General features: G+C 41.0%; 1 protein-coding gene across 1 annotated transcript; it reads right to left on the reverse strand.

The window, feature by feature from the left end:
- Positions 1 to 2,802: 2,802 nt before the first annotated feature.
- LOC148026137 (uncharacterized) lies at positions 2,803 to 5,380 on the reverse strand. The gene is made up of 3 exons (XM_087693410.1): positions 4,739 to 5,380; positions 3,348 to 3,482; positions 2,803 to 3,256 (listed from the first exon to the last, which is right to left on the reverse strand). The coding sequence occupies exons 1-3, from the start codon at positions 5,265 to 5,267 to the stop codon at positions 3,117 to 3,119; spliced, it is 804 nt and encodes a 267-aa protein (XP_087549536.1). The 5' UTR covers positions 5,268 to 5,380; the 3' UTR covers positions 2,803 to 3,116.
- Between the last annotated feature and the right edge of the window lie 16,765 nt (positions 5,381 to 22,145).

Consider the following 22,145-nt stretch of genomic DNA (forward strand, 5'->3'; position numbering starts at 1 on the left):
AAAGTAAAATGTTTAGTGGCACTATTATCAAAGTATCATAGATTTGAATCCATTTTGACTATAGAAAAAAAATGTAGCACAAATAAATACATCACCCACTAAATTCCATATGTTTCCTACATAACATTTACAAATTCTTAATTAGTAGATGAGGTCTCTACAATAGCCATATTAGCTTTTTTTTGTTAATGTCTTTTGCATCCAATTTAGCATAGTCCTTAATGACATGATCTACTTGTAAAAGCTCTCTCAATTTACTTCACATCCTTCTCAACCTTCTTTGCCTAAATAGTATTTGCAAAATTTTGTGTACTAGTAGAAAAATTAGATTTCACTTAATCTATTTGATAGCCACAAAAGCTTTATTTGTAACAAGCATTGTTAACCTGTATTGTCAAGATTAGTATTCTTCAAGAGCAAAATATATATTAACTCCTCACACAACAAAAGAGTTGGGATTGCATTTCATGATCAAACAAGAAGTTCAATCTTTGTAGAATAGCTATCCACGCATTTACCTTCATCGATTGCATGAAATTGGGACCTATAACATCAACACAAGCACTTGCAACTTTCATCACCACAAGAGGATACACATCAATTTAAGCCACAATATTTCACAATCCTTTTGTAACCAATATATAACAAACCATATACACCCACTCCAGATGGATGGATCCATCCATCGTGTTCTCAACCAATGATTAATGTATTTGATACAAAAGTTTGCATATATGAAGGAAAATCTATACAAGGCCAACCTATACTATGTAGAACATCACGAAGAAGATTGTAAAAGACCTTACCTACAAAAATTTATGATGTCAAATGCTTTACAATGAAGGATAGAACAGATTGCATAATACTAAACTTGTGTTGGAAGTAGGAAGAAAATGGAAATTGTTGCTTTAGTAGGGTGTGTAAAACTCATAATGGGATTGCACATGAGATGATTATACTCAACATGTGATGAAGGGAGAAATAAATAGGGTCCACAAAATAAGTTGGGTTGGAAGTTATTAAAATTTGAAAGATTTGAAAAATTAACACAATAGGAGCAAGACACCACCTCTTAGGTGGCTAAAAGGGCTTAATATTAACCAATCAAACCATTGGTTAGCCAATGGGAGCCTAAAGTGGAAAGAGTATATAAAGCTTGACAACTTGAGATTGCAAGGGATCAATGAGTTGATATCATTGAGAACATTTGGTCCTTGACACTACCGCTAAGGGATATAGTTATTACTTGGAAGGTGGCCATGGGGGCAACAACAACAAGTAGAAATAAAGAGAGATGACAAATGTTGTGGAAGAGATACATCACTCAACATCTCTATTGGAATGGTTGTACAACCACAAGAGCATGGCATGAGAGCGTTCCTTGTCCTTGTTTTGAGACTATATGTGAAGCTTGTATCTTAAAACTACCAATATCTACTCACTTCTATCATGCATTACCAATATCTATTCACTTTCCATCATGCATAGCATATGAAACTCTCAATTGGGCTGTGCCACAATTTGAATGTCATGGGATAGCATGTCTACGAAAAACTTTGTTAAGCTGAAGTGGTAGAAAGCATATATATGCAAGCTTTGCCACACGTCTCCAACCCTACTAATGTACAAAAAGAAATACCTGACTACTCAAAAGAAAACATAAACTTTAGGATGCAGCACACACATGAGAGAATATGTATGCATGTACACATGTATGCACCAGTTCCAGCATGCTGTTATTCGCATGCTACATGTTCCATTACACGAAAAAGTAAAATAACATGCATGCTACATGTTGCATTACACAAAAAAGTAAAATAACATGCACGCTTTTGTGATATTCACCTGTTTTAAAGTTTATAAGTCAGTGCTTTTTAGGTGCAAGAAAAATGAAACGTGAAGAAGATCTATGCAACATAAGTTACATTCTTGACGATATAGGTGTACATCCAACTAAAAGGAAAGTGTAATATGAACAACAGGAACTATCAAGGTGGTTGATATATCCCCCCCCCACAAATAAAATGCAACCCATTAACTTTAAAGCAGTTGAACATCACACAATGTTAAAACTCTCTGCCACCATCACAGCATCCAATAAGCTACAGTGCAACCTCAAAATTTCCAAACCCTGCAGTTTCCACTATCACCTACAAGTGAGAGTCCAGGATCGAGGAATACCAAAAGCAAGAGAACATCGGTCACAAATTGATCAGATAGAAGTATGTATATGATCCATCAGGATTCAGCACAAGAATGCCGTAATCTTACACACTCATCAAGTACTAACTACATTTTCAGAATTACTTTGCAGCATCCAGCCAGTGTCCAAAGTGGCTGTAAGAATTTGACAACTACACAATTCAGTCTGGACAAATGCTCCCAAGCACAAAGCCATGCTTTAAGGTGACATTCCGGATGGCTGGTTCATGAACACTACAAGCAAACATGATTTAGAAGGCCAATGAAAATGTGGATTAATTGCCAAAGCCAGTGAATCAGGATACTAACTAGAAAGCTCTGCCCACAACAAAGAAACAAAATTTTTCAATATACAAAAGAAATGAGCTCTTACAGTCAAAGCAGATAAAATATTTTCCAAGACTAAATGGTCCAATATGCATGCTTAGAAGGCAAAATTCAAAAACCTATCACCTTTTGAACCCAAGTAGGGTGCATTGCAAGCAAAGGACGGTTCAGAAAGTGCATATCCAATTATCTTCAATGATAACCTTGAAAGACCGTGGACCATCTCTTGTTAATAGCAACAGAAAATTTCAAGAGGCAAAAATCTCCAACATCAGTTCAAAGCTCCCAAGTCTTTACTAGAATCTTAATACAAAGCTTGCAGACACTTTTTTAGAAAATGTGTTTCTAGTTTATAGGACAAAGTTGGATACTGATCACATATTGCTTGAAGGGGACAGTAGCAATCAGACCATAATAAAGGTGACAGTGGACTGACTGCTTAAGAGAGAAATCTACTAACAAACTCATAGCTTCCAAATTACAGCTGTCTTCATTACATACCTCATCCTTATTGATTCAGCTCGATGCACATGTGATGTTCAAACTTATTCCTATAAGATCCAAAGCATCAAAAGTTCTTTACTTGTCTAAGCATGAGAACGCATTATTCCATGAATATAGCCACCTGTCATGATAAGTGATACTAAGGCAACTACACCAGCTGGAAACACTTTTCCTGATTTTTTGTAGCGTGCTCCCATTACAGTTAAGAGAACTACTGAGACACCTGCACAACAAGTTTCAAAGATCCTCAAAATACTAATGAGGCTTCAACCTGAGGAACAGATGAAAAACACACTCGGTTCTAAAGAATTTACCTAATCCCAATGATGATGCAAACACTGGATTGCTTGGTAACTGAGAGCTAACATAAAACAAAACAAGACTTGAAACTCCTCCTGCTAGAAGAGACTTGGTGCTTTTGCTTTTTGCATACCCAATAGCTCCACCAACTTCAGAAAGAAAACTTCTACACATCAGTGACATAAACCAGAGCCAAAATGAAACCATGCAAACACTGAAAGGCATGATATAAATTATAAGCCAGATAAAACAGGTAGAGAAGGGTAAAGAATTTCCATCAAAGCATTTCATCCTAGGGAATGTATCTATTTATCATCAAAAAGTTATCCCCATAAGTATTAAAAGGTCGCAAAAGGACGGTCTGGCCAAAACTAAAAAAGAAAGAGCCAAGTATGGATATACCTCATGCTCAATGACTCTTACAGCCTAGATATACTTCTACACACTGGAAATCAGCAACCTGCACACAAACTCAGACATTCTACTCCAGTAATCCACATTCTGTGTGAATATTAACAGCGCCTGGTAGCTCATACATGGTCCGCCCCTGCACATTTTTGTGTATCACACAACCTGCATGCAAACTCCAGTGAATCCATCAATTTAAGTGGAGGTTCATTAGAGCCATCAGAGTAGGTTTCGAATGCCAAAAGGATATCCTGGCTTTGTTGCTGATGTGTGGACCATGTACAGTGAATATTAGAAAATATGTGAACTGTCACCCAAGTGTTGGTAGATGGTAGGTTCATGGCTCCTACACCACTAAGTAGAGTGCCTGCAGGAGGCAATTCCATGACTTGATGAAGTCAACAGGCAACCCTGTCAGGATGCATTGCAGCTTCATGAAGCCACAACGAATGCAGTAATGTGTGCTCTCTCTGCAAGGAAACCTTGAAACAGTCTTTTGTAACGTGTATAGACAGTCATCAGAGGATAAACTGATAGAAGAATGGATTATTGTACATCGGAAATTCCTTCAAACACAATCCTAGACAAAATGATTACATTGAAAAATCCCTAGAAGTTTTTATTCCTGAGTATGATCTCTTATTTCATCCTTAAGTTGGAAACCAAGTATAGTTTGTAGCTTAAACGAATTATCAGACTTCTTAAAACAAATCATTTTCCTTTAAACGCTTGCAATCCATACTGTCAGTGTCCTGGTAAACTCTTTCCGCAACAAAAAGCATACAAAACGCAGCCAATCTTAGACCAAACAGTTGCGGAAAGTAAAAGATTACGCCATTTTTAACGTTCTCCTCGAAGGATTCAGGGCCAGAAATACCTTCACGTTTTATCAGGAAGCGAATGGCGAATCAGTCAAACAATGAAATCATACAGAGACACAATAAAGGGGGAAAATGAAACCATGCAGAGACATGGTAAGAACGCAACGAACTCATACCTCCAACAAGCATGGCATAAGCCAAGGTCAATTTCTGGGACATAGACATTCCCTTCTTGTGCTTGTCCTCTGACTCACCTTCACCCTTCCCGTCACCACCGCCTCCGCCCGGCGAGCCGCTGTCTCCGCTCCCTCCTCCTCCTCCTCCTTCGACTACTCCCTCCTCAATCTGATCGAGGGAGAGCGACGGCACAGACTCGTTCAGCTGGCTGGCGGCTTCGATCTTGTCCCCGAGGGAAGAAGCGGGGGTCTGCGACGAGGCGCTGTCGGCCTGGAAGCTTCCAGAAGAGGCGTGGAGGACGGAGGAGCTGTAATCCTCGCCTTCGAAGGCGCTGAGCCTCTCGGGGTCTCCGAGGTCAGAGCTGGTGCAGGCGCGCAGGGAGAGCCTTCTAGGGCAGACGCAGGAACCCCCCGGACAATGAGACCACAACAACGCAGCGCGACGATGGCGGTGGCCTGACGACGACGACGACACCGAATGCGGATGCCACAATGGGACGACGCGCGACGTGTAGAAAATCGACGCCATGGTTCAAGTCCTCATTCCTTCTTGCGTGTGTTCAAATCCATCTTCCCATCTAAAATGACGGCATTTTACATGGGGGGGAAAGAAGGAGGCTCTCCTACTGAGCCCTCGCACCTCACCAATCGTCAATGCGAGTCTCATTTTTGGTTCTATGAGTGAGGTAAGTGCAGGCACACTACGTGACACTTTCACATGCCAAACCCTTACATCCCTACTTTCGTCAAACAATTGCTCCTCTTCTACTTATTTACATCCCATTGGTTTGAAAGCTTTCTAGGAACCAACATTCCCCTAATGGGCATAGCCACCAAGCATCCCAAATCACGGATTTAGATGGCCTCATTTCACTTGTAGTCTTATATAAAGGCAACCCTATTTATGATGGGGTTTACACTCAACAATAGAAGAAACAGAAGACATAGCATCATCAGTGTATACTTTCCATCTAAAAGCAAAAAAGGTTGTTTTCTTCCGAATCCACCACAACTCCTACCAACCTCACACCCCTAGAAGAAATAATTGGCCGATAGAAAATGTTTTACTTTACAAATGGTAAAATTCAATCAACAAAATTGTGCATAAACTTGTCCAATCGATTACTTTTAAAGAATAAAAAATACGTTTCCACTTGTGTCCGCCACTAGTGTAAACACCCATGGTAGATCTCCTCTAGATTGCTAAAACTTTAGTCACCTTAGTATAAATGTGGCCTTAGTATCCCATAGATTCCAACATGCATTACTTACTTACTCTTGGTTAATGTTGTACTCTTGAATTTAACTTGTTGAGAGTGTTCTTGGTGGCTCACTTGAGAGCTGGATTCTAGGAGCAGAAGCTCAAAAAAAAAACTGATGAGATAGGGGGGCACAATTTTTTTTGCACTCTCTCAAATCAGATAATTGATGCCTCTCCGATGCTCAACCTTCTAGAGAGAGAGAGAGAGAGAGAGATTGCTAATCCATGTAGAGACAGGAAGATGATGACTGTAGCCTTGCCTAATTTCATGAAGGAATGAGAAATCTGATTTTTAGTATTTCTCTCTCCTCTCTCCTCTCTCCTCTTGTTGTTGTCCGTATGCATCAATTCAAGAGAGAAGGGGAGGGGGAAGGGGGAGGGGGGGGGGGGGGGGGGGGGGGGGTGTAAGGGCTTTGTAGCTATACCATGGCGTTGCTACCAAAAACACATATAAAGGGAGTAGTGACTCTGAGCCTTGCTTGGTTTCCACTCTACGTGTGATTCCCTATACCTAGTGGTGAACCCTCTTATGTGCGGAGTCTCAAGGGTGTAGCCTTGGGATGTGCATATGTTGTACAGTTTCTTTAATTGAATAATACAAGAGTATACATTGCTCTCACATATCATATTACCTTTTTGTACTTGTAATATTTCCACTACGAAATATTGAAGACCCAAAATCTTATGCAAAAGTAGTTCAAAATAATCTCCCGCAACGGAAAAACATTTGGCTAAGTGCTCCACCCTCGCGCAATAGCAAACTCCAGCTCCGTGTCGCATATAGGAAGCCGTGGCTTGTAAACCACGAGCCACCATAGGCCTCTACGAGAACACCCCTTCAAGAGGGAAAAAAAGGGATAATTGATAAATTTTTGGAAAAAAAAATTTATTAGAACTCCCTTCCCCTTCAGCCGTTGCATGGCGGGGAGGGGGAGTATGACTATGAGAAGGAGTTAAGTGGAGGAGGAGCATGGGGAGGGGAACATGCTGCCTGCCACGTGTGTGGCTACCCCTCCCCCCTTCTACTTATAAGAACACCCCCTCCCCAATCTTGAGGGGGAAGGGAGAGGGAGTCGTGCTGCTGCTGCCGCCTGAGGACCTGCCGGCCGCCGTTCGTCTGCTGGCCACCGCCGTTGGCCACGCTGCCTAGCCGCTGCCGCCTCCGTCCTCACCACCATCATCATCATAATCATCATCATCGTCATCCTCACCTCCATCCCCATCATTTTCCCAATCATCGTTTTCTCTCTCCACGTCATTCTGCCTGTGGCAGAAGCATTAGAAGCTTCTATTGGAAGTTTCTAATAAGGCTTCCTTAGACCTTGTTCTCCCCGTGCCTCGGGTTTTTTCAACACTACACTGTAAGGCCCAATTCCTGCGCGGAAGAGGGGATCTCGGACGGAGTGTCTTTGAAACGCGAAAGGGGGACCAAGGGAGAGTTGCTGAACTGAGATTTAATTCGTCAATGACTCCCAAGCAAAAGATGAGAGGAGCACACGCAGGAGCTTCCACCCCGAGTACGCGAGTGGACAACGCCCCGATTCCTAATGCCCAGGTTCCTAAAATTAATTCCGCATGAAAAGGATGCACTAGGCATGTTTAATTCTCATAGGCAAGTTTAAATACATTGGGAAATTTATTTACTCATTCAATCTATAAGTTAGTTGCATAACGTGTATTTGAAATTGCTTGCACTTCCATGGTCAAGGGTAGCTACAAATTCTAAACGTATGATGCATAAGTTAAAAGACGAAATTGTGCATCTCCCAAAGGAAAAGATTTATGAACTTGATATTATGCAAATTCGCATGCAACATTAGTTACAATTTAGGTTGCGATAAGCGGTAGAAGGAGGATTAAATCAACCATGTATTCATTAGCATCTCATCACGAAAGAATGATGCATCCATGCCTAGAAGCTCTTCTATCAAAGTTCGAAATTGGGAAAGGATGCATTTTCATTAAAAGACTAAAGCCTTGAATTTGATGCATATGCGTGGGATTTACAAGAAGTAGTTCTGAATGTCAACTAATACCATTTAGGGCAAGGCAAAGTAACGATCATTATAGATCTTATAGTTGCATAGAAGGAAAAAGGTCTATGGTCTTGAAATCACATATTTGCATGGAATGATACATCGCATACATTTTGCAGTTGCTTACATCTTTAGGGGAAAGTACTTGCTAACTTAGGAGAAAGTATTTGCATCTTTAAAGTGAAGATCATCTTTACTCGCAGGATGATTAGATCAACTAAGTAATCCGCATATAATTGAGTAGCTTACATGAAAATCATAAAGGTACGATTAGATTGCATATGACGATCACCTCAAAGTGCTAGGTAGGGTTAAGTTACGCTAAAATTCTGCCTAGTATCGCACTTGGGATGCCGATCTACTATCTCCGATCTCAAAGGTCCAACCCACATTCATGGAATGTTAGGGTTAGCTAAATGCCCATGCAAGAACGATCTAAGGTTCTCACCCTAAGGATCAATTGACCAAATATTAGACTTCCGTATGAATTTAGAAACCCTAGGGCCAAAGCGTTATCGGCCTAGTAGGGTTAGGGGTTGGATTGGGTCAAGAGGACTCCCAAACCCTACATCTTGACAAAAGGTATTCTTGACCAAGGAATACCGTGTGATGGGAGAAAGAATCCCACAAGTTAGGTGTGACACCTATTTTGTGCAACAAGTTGCAACGTCGCATGGTTTTGTGTCTGAATCACAAATAGTATTGCCACTCCTTAGAACAAGGTTGGCGAGTTCTAAGTACAAGTCTAATTTTGTAGAGGATGAGTAGTCATCATGCTACATCACCCTTCCTTGGGCTGATTTGCCAGGTTAGGGCAATTATGAATTGCCTAGTAAGCAATTGACCAATCAAACGAGGACAATGGCATTGTCCAGGATTTATTGACCTTAAGGAAACCTAAGGAATTGACAATTTGGGTTAACAGGGTATAAACCCTAACCCAAGGAAAAAGGGTAAACAAGTAACTTAGCTTATGAAACCCTTGGGATCTTGCTAAGTCGCAATTGATCCCGGAATCGAATGTTGGATGTATTCGGAGAGAAGGATTCACACCTTAGGCAGTTGGTCGTATAAATGACCACTGGAGTGCTTATGTTTGTACACTTAGGAGCACTGTTTGTATTTCTTTGATCAAGGAACTAATGCCGGACAAATAACTAATGCTTCAGGTTGAAAGCCTGGAGGGAGAGGCAGTATCAGTTACCTCCAACTGTCTACTTGACCCTATCCAAGGGGGTTGTTTAGCCACGTCGGGTACGTGGACCGAACCTGCCACGAGAGGTCTCTCCGTGGGTGCTACTTGGAGCAGGAGGACGCTTGGCTGCCAGGGGAGGCTTTGGCCGTAAATCCCTTGCCTCCAGATCCTGCATAAGAGGTTGATGCGACTTAAGATGGGATCTCAAGGCCCGCATACTAGTCAACGGGCGAAACTTGAAAAAGCGATCCCTAAGGATTGTTGGAATAGCCTTCGGGCGGATTATATGATGTATTCCCAAGACTGATAAATAAAGATCAAATGTTGAAAAGGAACTTGCTTGATACTGTTTTTCTATGTCAGTGCCTAAGTTACGTGAAGGAACCAGTGTTTAATTGGTTAATTAAGGAAGCTGTTTTTACATTAGGGCCAAAACGCTTCAAAAAATGCACTTTTGTTAATCACGGGATTAAGGAAAGGGCCAAAGAGAGTTCACCATGTGTGCAAGAATATGGTATTCTTGTCTCCTCTTTTTTAGAGATAGTGGAGTCCATTTCGTGATTCTCTCTTCTTTTTTAGCCAAAACCCCTAAAGTCTCACATGTTTTGGAGTCCCAAAGACGTTATTTACTTACAAATCTGATAAAATACGTGACAGAGATGTGATGAAATTAATAATGAGTTTTTTGAAAGTTGGGAGATCTTTCAATATTGTTTTTGGCGCCCAATACATACTCATTTGTGTTCTTGGTGCTACTTTTTAGTTCATTCACCCCTCTTTGAGCTTCTTTCTCTGCGCTTTCATTTTTTCATGGCTTCCTCCAGGCGCTCTTCTCGTTTAATACACTCTTGCACAGTCTATAGCCAGGGAGCAGATGGAAATTTTGAGCCCAAAACCTTTGCTGTAAACGATTGGGTTACCATGCTGCCATCTTGCAAGGGCTCTCATAAGGTGAAAAGAAGAAAACGAGATGATATAAAACATCACTGGAAGGGGCGTATCATTGCCTTCAAAATTATGCCCGAAGGCTGGTTTGTCAAGGTGCAACATGTTTACATGGCCAAGGATATGCACTTGCCTCCAAACGAACGTGTTCCCCAACAAACACATTGTAAGTTATTAGTTGAATAACGTATATAATTCTTTTCCATTTATGCAAGTTCTAACAAACGGTTCGTCATTGTAGATATCTTTCTGTCAACAAGTATTGAATGGCAACCTGTGGAAAGCCTAAGTGGGACTTTCCATGCCATTCATAAGGTATTGGCAGACATTATTTATGCCGATCAAACTGTGTCTTTTTTTAGTGAATGCAAGGTTTTTATATATTATGCACAGTATGTGGTTCCCTCTAAAGCGGATAGGTATGGGAATATCGAAGATTTGCCATTGCCAAGTCTTTCATCTTTAAACTGGGAGATTCCTGACAAGGTAACGGTGCAGAGTTTCAAATTCAAAATATCTCAGGATATTAAAAAGTCCATGACAGCTGGAAGGATCTCAAGAAGAATACGTTTATCATGGTTTGTACCCCTCCATATCTTCGTGGCTTGCTTCAAAATAGCAAATTTACAAAGAACGAAGGTATCCTGGCTAAGTAGAAACTTTTCGGAAGAGGATTTGGACAACACTATAGGGACGCTTTGGAAATCTAGAGAGTGCGACCGTAAGGGTGATATCTTGAGGTGCAGTGCATGCCCTCAATCCTTGGCTTTGGCTTACAGTATCCCTCGCCAAACTCTTGCTTTGGGCTTTGATTACAGGAGATACAAACTAAGATTGGGTATTTGGGTTCCCTTGGATTCCGATACAGATTGCACACCATATAAACTTGCGGTGCACGTTTTGCTGCATGAAGAAGTAAAGAAGGTGAATGTTACTTCCAATTGGAGTTTGAAAGATGTGAGGGATACCTTGGAATTGCTAGACAATACATCCCCTAGATATAAGTTCAAAGTGAATGGCGTAACAATTGGTAAAAGAGCCGAGCGCTCTTTCTCTTGTACGAGTTGTTTGTCTCCCACAATTGTGAGTTTTGAGCCTTGAGAATGAAAACTTTGCAGGAATTTATCTTAATAGACTGTCCTTAAGATATTTTTTAGTGGGAACTCATAAGCTATCATGAAGCAAGTTGCCTTTCGAATGTATATAAATAAAATGTACATTACATTCGATTTATAAGTGAAAATTTTCATTATACCATGAGGTACAAAAATTTCATATAAATGTACAAAGCCAAAATAATAAGGCTCGTGTATGCTTATGTTTGCTATTTTGATTCTTTATCGATTTCTTCAAAGATGTTTTTTCTCATAGGGCCTTTCTTTGATTGTTGAAAGAATTTCACCTTTACAGGTAGTCTCTTTTCTTGGGGCTTAAGAGGGGATGGATCAAATTTCAGAGGAGAAAGCATTGGCATTCCTTTTTTTTTAGACTCTGCAGCAGTGGTCCCATTGCCTTTGCCCTTGCCCTTGCCCTTGCCCTTACCATTGCCATTGTCCTTACCCTTTCCCTTGCCCTTTCCCTTGCTTGTGCCCTTGTCCATTGAAGTTTTGGGAGGAAGAGGGGAGTCAGGATCATATGGTGTAATTGCCTTGTCCAGAATCAGCTCAATGCATCTCTCCCTTATCCACCAAACATATGAATCAGGATAGTCTCTACACTGTAAGAATAAATGTTATGAGTTAGTGAAAAGAAATCATGATAAGGGTTACACAAACATCAAATGAAATTAACTTACATTCACTCCTTCTATTTGTAACAACTTTGAATCCACTGTTCTGCAAATATTTGAGATAACTCTCCATCCACAAGAATGCGCATCGCTTTGCAATGGAACTTCTTGTAGAAGAAACGTATAAGGCCTTTGAGGATCAGCAAGATCCTCATATGTAGTATCCAAAAATGTAGAAACAAGTCTACCAGCACTGCAAAAGGAAGCTTTGTAAGTTCAAAATATTTTTTGTAAATAAAATCAAAGTAAGTAATTTTCTTTCAACATACATTCGTGCTTGGCCATGAACACCGCTGGAGAGTTCATAAAGATAATTTCTCTTGTAAGACAATTAATGTAGATGAGACTCCAATGCCCTCTGCAAATTCATAATAGAGGTGAGTAGAAGGGTGAAAGCAAATGAATATAAATTTTCCTCTACAGAAAAAGAAAAATACATTTCTACATAAGGGAAAAAGATGTGGTAATTTGTCACACTATCGAAGCTACGAAAAAATGGTGAAATATTAGACCCAGATTTTACAAATAGTTCCACAGAGAGAAGTGGATCAACAATATATATGGTTCTACGGATATCGAGAGTGAGAGAGGAGACCAATGCCCTATAGTCAATAGCAAAAGCTATTTAATACAAATTACATCCAAAATATACTTGAACCTATAAGACTTTCCTTACGCAAAAAAAAAACCAAAAAATATAAGCCTTATCTTATGCAACAAAAAACAACGGAGTCAGATAGTTGGACATCCCTTTTTTCCAACATGGGCTTGTCCTCGGGAGATATACTAAGATATTCCTCCTCAGGTTCCGCAGAAACATTCACAAGTATCTGCCCATACACTTTGCCCATCCTCTCGCTGTTGACGGGAGCAAGTGATGCGACTTTCCTCTTGTAAACTTCGTCTTCAGTTTCCAACACCTCCTGATTTTTTTCACTCAAGAAAGACTCCTGCTGGGTGGCACCCCTTGTAGAGTAAATGTGAGTTACATCCTCAACCTTAAGCTTTTTCCCTTTCCTGGACAATTTCGGGGGAATGTTAAGGATTTCAAGGGCTTTTTGATCATTGGAAGGCAAGGGCCTCAGCGCTTTATCGAACCTATACCTGATTTTGCTGATAATGCTGAAATCCTTATTCATAAGGGTGATTCTATGAGCATGGGCGGCAGCAATGTAAGCATCGTTCATGAAATCAATAACAAAATCATCTACGGCCTCTTGTAGGGCAAGAATGGCTGAGAGTTGCCACTTCGTATTTAGACCAGAGACAGTTGCCACTTGAGACAATCTATCAGAGATCTCTTTAACGACTCTTATAAAAGCAGCCTTTGGAATGATATGCTGTGTAGCTCTCTGGGCTTTCCTGATCTCACTGAAACATCTCTGCATATAGAAGAACCGGGACTTCCTCTTTCTCTTTTGTGGCTTGGGAGGTTCAGTGGCTTCAACAGATGTAGGCTCAGGTGCAATTGTAGGGGATGAATCTTTCACAGGGCAAGTCTCACCCTTTGCTTCCTCAACTTCAGGAGAAGAAACATTCACTGCACTGAAATTCTTTAACTCCATGGAAGATGTTAGGCCAACACCTGGTGTAGGGGGGATTTCTGTGGTAAAATGCTCTAGGGCCTGTGATGGCCCAGCTTCAGCAAAATTTGAAGAGGGCTCCTCCTCAGATTCATCAAATTGTAACTTTCTTCTACCTCCACTGTCCTTCCTATCCAGATACACTCTTCTTGCAGTTTGCTTTGTCCTTGCCATCCAGAGAAGCAAATACAAGAACCAGAAGGACAAAATCTGAAATAACAAAAATCTGTAAACGCAACAGGCCTTATACGGCGCGAGAAGGGACGAAAAGAGAAATGCCGATACGGCGCGATATGAAGAATACGAACAGTATGGAAGCGCGCCCTCGCTCCGTATTGGAGATTACAAGAGGAGAAATGCCGAAATGGCGCGATAGGAGGAATACGAAGACAATGGAACCACGCCCTTGCTCCGTATTGGAGACGACAATCGCGTCGTATCAAAGACGAGATGAAAAATGCCGATATGGAGAAAACGAAGACTACGTAAAGAAGCCCTCGCTTCGTATTGGAAATGACACAAGGCCGATATGACGCGAGGGGGAGGTTACAAAAGCCTCGGACGAACGTCCTCGCTCCGTATCGGCACACCTTGTTTTGACCAGCGAAGCAAAGGAATCAGCAAAAAGACCACCGATACAACGCGAGAGATTAGAAACGCGGAAGATGCAAGACTTGGATCGCACCGTATCGGCAAGCAGGGCGGAAGAGCTCAAGAAATGTAAAGTGTACACGTAGGAAAAATAACCCCTTATATGCCCACGTCAATCATGACATGTGTCAGACACGTGTCAGACACTGATTGTGCCACATGTCTGCGCATATCGTGCATATGCTACGTGTGGACTAACGACCAGTCCACGTGTTTGCCACGTGTTTATCGGCCACGTGTTGGCCAACGGCTACTGCCACGTGTCGAAGCCCAACGGATAGTGCCAGGTGGCATTATTGCGCGCCTACATAAGGGTGTGTCCCTAATCCGTACGGCTTTTTTCGATTTCTTTGTGGACCTCTATCTCTTCTCCTAATACGGCGCGAGAGCGAGTGTTTGTCTTCTGCGCTTTCGTCTGTTCGCGTCGTTTTGGGTGTTCTGCAGAGTCTTCCTTCAGCTTGCCTCCTAAGCTCATAGTGCCCGAGATCGGGTGATCACTGATTCTAGCTCTCTCTTCTCCCGTCCTTACGGTTGCGGCTCTTTCGTTAAGGTTCTTGCTGGAATCACCGATACGGCGTGAGGAGGCACATCCGTGTGAAGCGTTTCAGTCTTATCGCGCCGTATCGGCACAAGTTGGAAATATGTCTGAACCCAGAGAATTCCTAGGCTCCAAGGTTTTTCCAGGAACTGGTAAAAGAAGAAGGCTTTCAAAAGGCTCAAGGGCATCAACATGTGATGAGCCTGTGCATTCTATTTCTTCTCCATGCTCTGCCACCAGTGTGAGAATGCCAAGTACATCTCCAGGGAAGGGAATGTCGGTAATGAGAGGTCAAGGAGTATCAGAGCTTACTGATATCACTCCATCAGAGAGGCTTCTTGATTTTATCCTTCAGAATGGAATGGATCTCTCATTCTATGGAGTTGTGAAGAATGTCTTTAATCCTGATTGGGACCTTGACAATGTTTTGAAATCTTGTAAAAAATATATTTTGGAGGACTTTTTGGAGTTTGAAAATCTTGCAGGTCCTTCTATTGAAGTTGGCACAATTGAATATGTCCATGTTCCCATTGGGTCAACATGAAATGAAAAGTCAGTGTTTACTAAGAAGTGTGGTGCCCACTCTCTGGAGAGGTTTTATTCAAGAGACATATTGTGCTCCACTCATTCCAAAAACTGCAAGATGATGAGAAAATCTGCAGCTTTTATTGTTTTCACCCTTGTCAAATATCCTGTGAAAGCTGATGAGCAACAGTTGGAAGGAGCAAAGTCTGCCAGCTTTTGCATGTTAGATGATCTGGCAGATGAAAAGGAAACAGAGGAGGTTGTAGATGCAGATTTTGAGGCTTCTATTGCTGAGAATTTGGATGTTGCTCACTTCAAAGCTGAGACTATCATTGAGGAGAGCCAAGGAGATACAAACCCTCCAACTGATGAGAGTTCTCACCATACTGTTCCTTCTCTACCATCTATACCTTTCAAGGACAATGAGTACATTTTACTATCAGATATTCAAAAACTTTTTAATCTCAGGGAAGATTATTGTCTAGCAATTATTGCAGAGGCTTCTGATGCTGCAAATGGGATAATTGACACAGAGAATGAATCAAAGGAAGAGATACTCAAACTTGATAAAGAATCTCTAGACGATAAGTTTATTGATGCTGGTGAGGCCCTCTCTCTTTGTTTTGAAAAGGCCAAAGAAGCTGAGAAAGAGTTGAGTATTACTGATGAGGACTTCGATCGCATTCAAAGCCAACTTGGGATTTCCAATTTTGGAAGAGAGGAGTCTGAATATGTTAAAGAATTGATTAACACCAATGAGACATCATCATCAATAAATTTATGGAATCTAGTTAAATTGGAGTACGATGAAAATCAAGTGGTAAGATAATTTTGAATTTGCTTACACATTGGTAGGTTTACATTTCATGCTCATTCAGTATGGGTTTTATTTGCAGTTGGAGATTGCTGATACAGATAACTTCTTGGGACGTGGCAAAGGATCGAGAGCTGGTGATAGTACATTCAAAGACATTGCACTCGGCCACTACTTGGCTAGGATTGACCCTGATTCCTTTTTAGTACTTCATAGTAGTTTCTCAGAGGATGCAGCATGGCCCATACTTTGTATTAAAGCTCTTACAAGGCTTCTAGGTTTCTCAGGATTACAATATAATGCCCACAAAGTAATGTTTTTGGAAAAGATTGCAGCAATTAGGATTTTTGGCTACGGCCCAGGTTACTCTGCTTCTAGAGCAGGATACTTTTTGGCGTTCACATCCTACGCCTTGGCTGCAAACCGAACTGATGTAAAATCTATAGCTGGCTACAAGAGAAAAAAATTTCTACGTTATAGAGGAAAGATTCCTGAGGAGGAAGATAATGTGAGAGTTTTGGAAAACTAGCTTTGTATATATTCTTTCTTATATATAAAAGTGCGATTGCTCATGTGTCATTGCCGTCTTTTATCTGCATTCTTTGAAGTTGTCGTCGAAAAAACCAATTGAATAGCTCCTCCAAAGCATTGCTTTTTGTAACTCCTCCCCCATGCCTTGTGCTTCGAAAATAACTTGTGCGTGCTTGATAGTGGGATTTTTCCATGCCTTGGTTACTATAAGTTGCTAAGGGGCCATGCTCCTCCACAAAGTAAGGTCCATGAATATGAAGAATATGTTGCAATACAAAGTAACACTAATTTTATACCAATTGAAAAACCTATCAAAATAAGCCCATATTAAATAATTGTTACTTTACCAGATAAAAAGTGATATCTTTTTCTCCCCATGCCTCTTTTATCACCTGAACAAGCTTTGTGATTGATCTTTTGAACTCTTCCGCATATGTATATGTTGCCTGAGGAGTTTCAGAAAAACATCAAGGTGTATCCAGACCTCCATTCTAAGAAACGCAAGCCTCGGCGTGCTTGCAACATTTGTTGTGATCTCACATAGCTCTCTCCAACACTCCCAAGCCGCATTCACCTGCTTTCCTGAATGGTTTCCTAAGAATCGTCTAGCTTTTGAGCCTCCCATAGAGACATCGGCCAAGATATCTCTTGTTTTTCCTGAAAGTATTGGATCCTGTCTCAAGTGAACTTGGCCCCCATGAAATCCCATTTTTCGATAGTAATGCCTCGCATTTATCAATACACTCATCTGATAAAGATAATGGCTTAATGGAATATGCGTAGTTAAGATGCAACCTGAGAAGCTTATCGATTATTCTAATCTCTGCATGCAAAGTACAAATATGAACATTCTTAAGAGAGATGGAAAGAATGGGATCCCAGATGTCTTCTATGTTTTTAAATTTACTCAAATCTATAGAGTCTCTATTTGGGGCTCTTCTTACTGGTCGCAAACTACTGCAATCTTTGGATCCAATACTTTCCATGCAATAAATGCAATGATATTTTGCATTTGCACCATTACATATTCCAAGCATACATTTGATAGTTTTCAAACCAGCACTCATATGCCATTCCACATTAAATTTACCAACCCCATCAACTACCAACATTTCGCCTTCACTTTGAGACTTAATGATATTTGGAATATCTGTATGGTTGAACAACCATTTCAACGTTTGATGATTTTCAATTGGTACCTGGGCTGCACCAATCTACCAAATCTCCATCTCGGATTGGATCTTATGCAATGGAGCTTGGCCCTCACCATTGCTATGGTCCAATGCCATGTTCATGAGGCAAATGCTAATTCTTTCCATCTTCTGTCCTTTTGAATTTGTGCTTCATCCAACTTCAAGGCAAACTTTAGAACACCATAACTTTCTTCTACTGTGATTTTATACATGTGAACCATTGCAATTTGCACCTTTTTTAGATCAACCCATATATTGTTAAACACATTGTAATAAAAAATTGCCTGTTTTTTTTGTTTTTCATAGGACATAGACCTTTCGATGTGAATGTAATCCCCAAAAACATGTGGAATCTTGCGATTCATGGCAATTCTTGCAGTCGAAACTGCAAGGGCTCGGGGCAATCCAAATATAGTTACCCTATTGCGTTTAAGATTTTTAAACCATAATCCAGAGATAGCACGATAACCTTTTCGACTTATACCCACAGTATCACTTGTCTCTACGATTTCATTTGCTTTCACCGTGCCTTTTAAATCCTTCACTAACTCTTTGAGAGTTGGACCTCTCAAATCCGCATTTTCGGGTGACTTAAGAATCCTCAAAATATCTTTCTTATTCATGGTTTCCTTCAAAAGTTTGATTCTTTCCTCATTCTCTTGGATATTTATGCCTAATATGTTAGAGACATATTTCTTTGTAAGATTTAGTCTCCTTTTCTTTGCTCTCTCACACAAGCTGGTTATATTTTTTAATGGTCTCTTCCTCTCTCTAAATCCTACTGGAGTTTCTCTCAAGCGTGTTAGCTTATCTTGCAATGACTTGTTAACATTTTTCAAAATATCAATCTGACTTGTCAACTCTAAAATATTTGTTTGGGTAGTTTCTAGTGCTTTTTTCATTTCGTGCATTTGAGCTATATATGTGTAAGACGCAGAGTATAACCTCATACAGTAGCCAAGCATTCCATTGTAACCTTCTCCAGCATATCTTATATAGTCATGGACATTGAAAAAAGGAGGTGGTTTACCTGTAGAAGGATCCCTGGGATAAATATTTCCGTCCACCCACAAATCTATATGCTTCATTCCTTGTGTTCGCAACCTGTTGGCTTCAATCTCATCTATCAATACTCGATGATGTATACTTCTCCAAGATGTGTAAATCGGATCTATCTGAATAGATAGCTTGTATTTACGTGTGCTTGCGCCTGTGTTATTTGAAGTAGTATTGCTAGACATTCTACCAAATGAACCGAGCAAGAATCTCACAGTGATAGGAAGCAAGTGCAACAAAAGGAATGGTAAAAGAGAATAGTGTGTAGAAAGAAAACGCGGGAGCAAATAAATGCGAAGTTCGTACGAAAATCTCGAAAATACAAAATCTCTCGAGTTCCAAGACAAAAACGACCGAAAAGGTGACCCCTGACCTGGATTAAAAGATGAGGGCAATTAATGGCCGACCTCTTCAATGAACCAAATATTCTCTCATTAATCACATCTGGACAACCAAATTTAGAGGTTTTATTCTTCCTAAACCTCAACTAATTAGCAACTTAATCACTTTCTTACAAGTGCCATTTTTGAAGCGTTTTTGGCCCTAATGCTTGTCAAACTAAATGTGGTAGGTAATTAGATAACTAAAGTAACCTGAGGCAAGTGCGATGGATGTGACCCTGGGTCCGTCCTACGAAAGGGTGGTCCCGCTTGGCCGGGAACTTTTCTCAAAGGAATTGTCAGCGAGATAACAATGACCTAGAATCTAGATTGCTAGAGTCCCGATTTATACTGTTTTAGGGGAACGGAATGGGACTATGCCTTACAGGCAGAGAGGTCGAGCTTCACATCCCTCTCGTTTCCCATTCTCCTTGAACCAAGTGCAGTATAAATTTGATTCGACCCTGATGTTTTTGCGTAAAGTAGTTCGTCTGGGGCTCGATGGTTGAGCTCATTCCAGCCCCACCGACCAAAGCCCCTTATCAAATGAATCACACAAAACTCATGGAATGGAAGAAGCCGCTTCATGAACTAGAAGAACAAGGTTTCATCTGCCCAAGCAAGTCCCCCTTTGGTGCCCCAGTGTTGTTTGTTAAGAAGAAGGATGGGGGGACTTAGACTATGTGTAGATTATAGGGCCCTTAATAAAAGTACCATAAAAAACAAATATCCCATGCCCTTAGTGGAAGACCTCTTAGATAGGCTACATGGAGCCAAGAAAAATGTGTTAGGTAATTAAATAACTAAAACAACCTGAGGAAAGTGTAGTGGATGTGGCCATGGGTCCGTCCTACGGATGGGTGTCTCGGTTGGCCGGGAACTTTTCTCAATCATGATGGACGGCAAGAAGATCGTTCAAAGAACACGAACAGCAAGAGCGTTGACCTAAATCTAAGTTACAATAATCCCGATTTACGCTGTTTTAGGGGAATAGAATGGGACTATGCCTTATGGCAGAGAGGTCGAGCCTTGCATCCCTCTCGTTTCCCATTCTCCTTGAACCAAGTGTAGCATGAATCCGCTTTGGACCTGGCGTTTCTGCGTAAAGTAGTTCGCTCGGGTTCGAAATGACCAATAGGAAAAACCCTGATTCAAGTCGGTCCTAATTGGGAACGGCTAGAATTTCTGCTACGTGGCAGACGCAGAAAGTCCTAGATTGCAAACCCCGTAACATTCCATGGGAATGTCGGGCGGAGCTTTCTAGACATCCTTTCTGATGGATAGCTAAGACGTGTCCTGAAGACAACAGATGGACATGTTACAAAAAGAGGAAGAAGAAACCATCAAGAAAATGTTTTAGACTGCATCTCTCTTCTCACATTTTTGAGTGAAATTCCTCTTGTATGTATGATTTGTGTTTGGCATATAGCTCAACTTAGTCCCCCACCACATGATTCATAACAATACACCTTGAAATTTTTGGTCAGGTTATCACCAGATTTGCATAGCAGAAGAAGATATCCCAAAAACAGCTTTTCGCACTAGATATGGTAGTTTTGAATGGTTAGTCTTAGGACTCGGGCTAAGCAATGGCCCATGCACATTTTGTCGCCTCATGGATGGAGTCTTTAGACCCGAGATAGATGTGTTTGTCATTATCTACATTGATGATCTCCTAGTCTATAGCAAAACCTTAAAAGAACACAAGCAACACTTATGCCTAGTTTTTGAGAAGCTGCGACAACATAAGCTATATGCCAAACTAGAAAAATGTAAGCTTGTAGTGAGGGAGTTAGAATTCCTAGGCTTCATTGTAGGATCAGATGGTATCAAAGTGGACCCTAAGAAAGTGGAAGATGTCCAAAAATGGCATGTACTAAAGACTGCAAGGGAAGTGCGGGAGCTCCTCAGTTTCACAATATCTTGCAGAAGATTCATCAAAGATTACAGTCTCATCACCGCCCTAGTCTCCCACCTCACCAAAGAAGATAACACTTTTACATGGGGTAGCACACAATAGGAAGCTTTTGAATAGATGAAAAAATGCATGAGCCAAACCCTTGTCTTGAAAGTCCCGAACTTCACCAAACCCTTTGAGATCTCCACAGATGCATCCGATTATGGCATTGGGGTGGGGTACTGGTGCAAGAAGGCTGCCCCATAGCTTATGAATCGAAGAAGTTCACAAATGTTGAAACTAGATGGAGCACACATGAGAAGAAAATGCTCGCGGTCATCCATTACCTTAGAAAATGGAAGCATTATGTCCAAGACAAGAACACAGTAGTCTTCACCGACAACATCTCCCTCAAATACTTCCAATCCCAACCCAAGCTATCAGCAAAACAAGCTTGTTGGCTAGACTTCCTAGATGAATTCGACTTGGAGATAAAACACAAGCTAGGCACCACCAACAAGATAGCAGATGCCTTGAGCTGTAAAGCTAACTTGAAATCCGTGGTTAGTAGCAATTTCATGGAACTAGTGAAGGAAGCCTTGGAACAGGACCAAGACATGCACAAAATTATCCAAGATGTGGAAGTTGACAATACCCCACATGGAATGCACACCCTTGAGAAGGGAATACTATTTGTAGGCAAGAGATTGTATATCCCCAACAATGTGGAGCTGAAGAAACTCATTCTACATGAAATACATGATGGAAAACTATGAGGGCACAAAGGATTTCTTTTGGCCCAACATGAAGGAAGAAGTCATTGACTACATCAAGACATGTTCGACTTGCCAACTTGTGAAGGCATCCCACTCAAAGCCCGCAGGATTACTTCAGCCTATGCCCATATCGAGCTGCCCATGGGATGTAATCAGCATGGATTTCATTGTGGAGCTCCTCGAATCCCATGGATACACCATCATTTTTGTAGTGGTGGACTATTTCTCTAAGCAAGC

Source organism: Lygodium microphyllum, chromosome 14 (genome assembly GCF_053477565.2).
Source record: "Lygodium microphyllum isolate KBCC chromosome 14, Lygodium_microphyllum_v1.1.10, whole genome shotgun sequence".
In the NCBI taxonomy this organism is placed as follows: domain Eukaryota; kingdom Viridiplantae; phylum Streptophyta; class Polypodiopsida; order Schizaeales; family Lygodiaceae; genus Lygodium; species Lygodium microphyllum.

Coding starts and splice junctions, on each gene's coding strand:
- LOC148026137 (XM_087693410.1), bottom strand. CDS start 5,267: ATGGCGTCGATTTTCTACACGTCGCGCGTCGTCCCATTGTGGCATCCG. Junction 3,483..4,738: donor TTATGCCATGCTTGTTGGAG/GTATGAGTTCGT, acceptor TTCTTTCTGAAG/TTGGTGGAGCTATTGGGTAT. Junction 3,257..3,347: donor TGCATCATCATTGGGATTAG/GTAAATTCTTTA, acceptor CTTGTTGTGCAG/GTGTCTCAGTAGTTCTCTTA.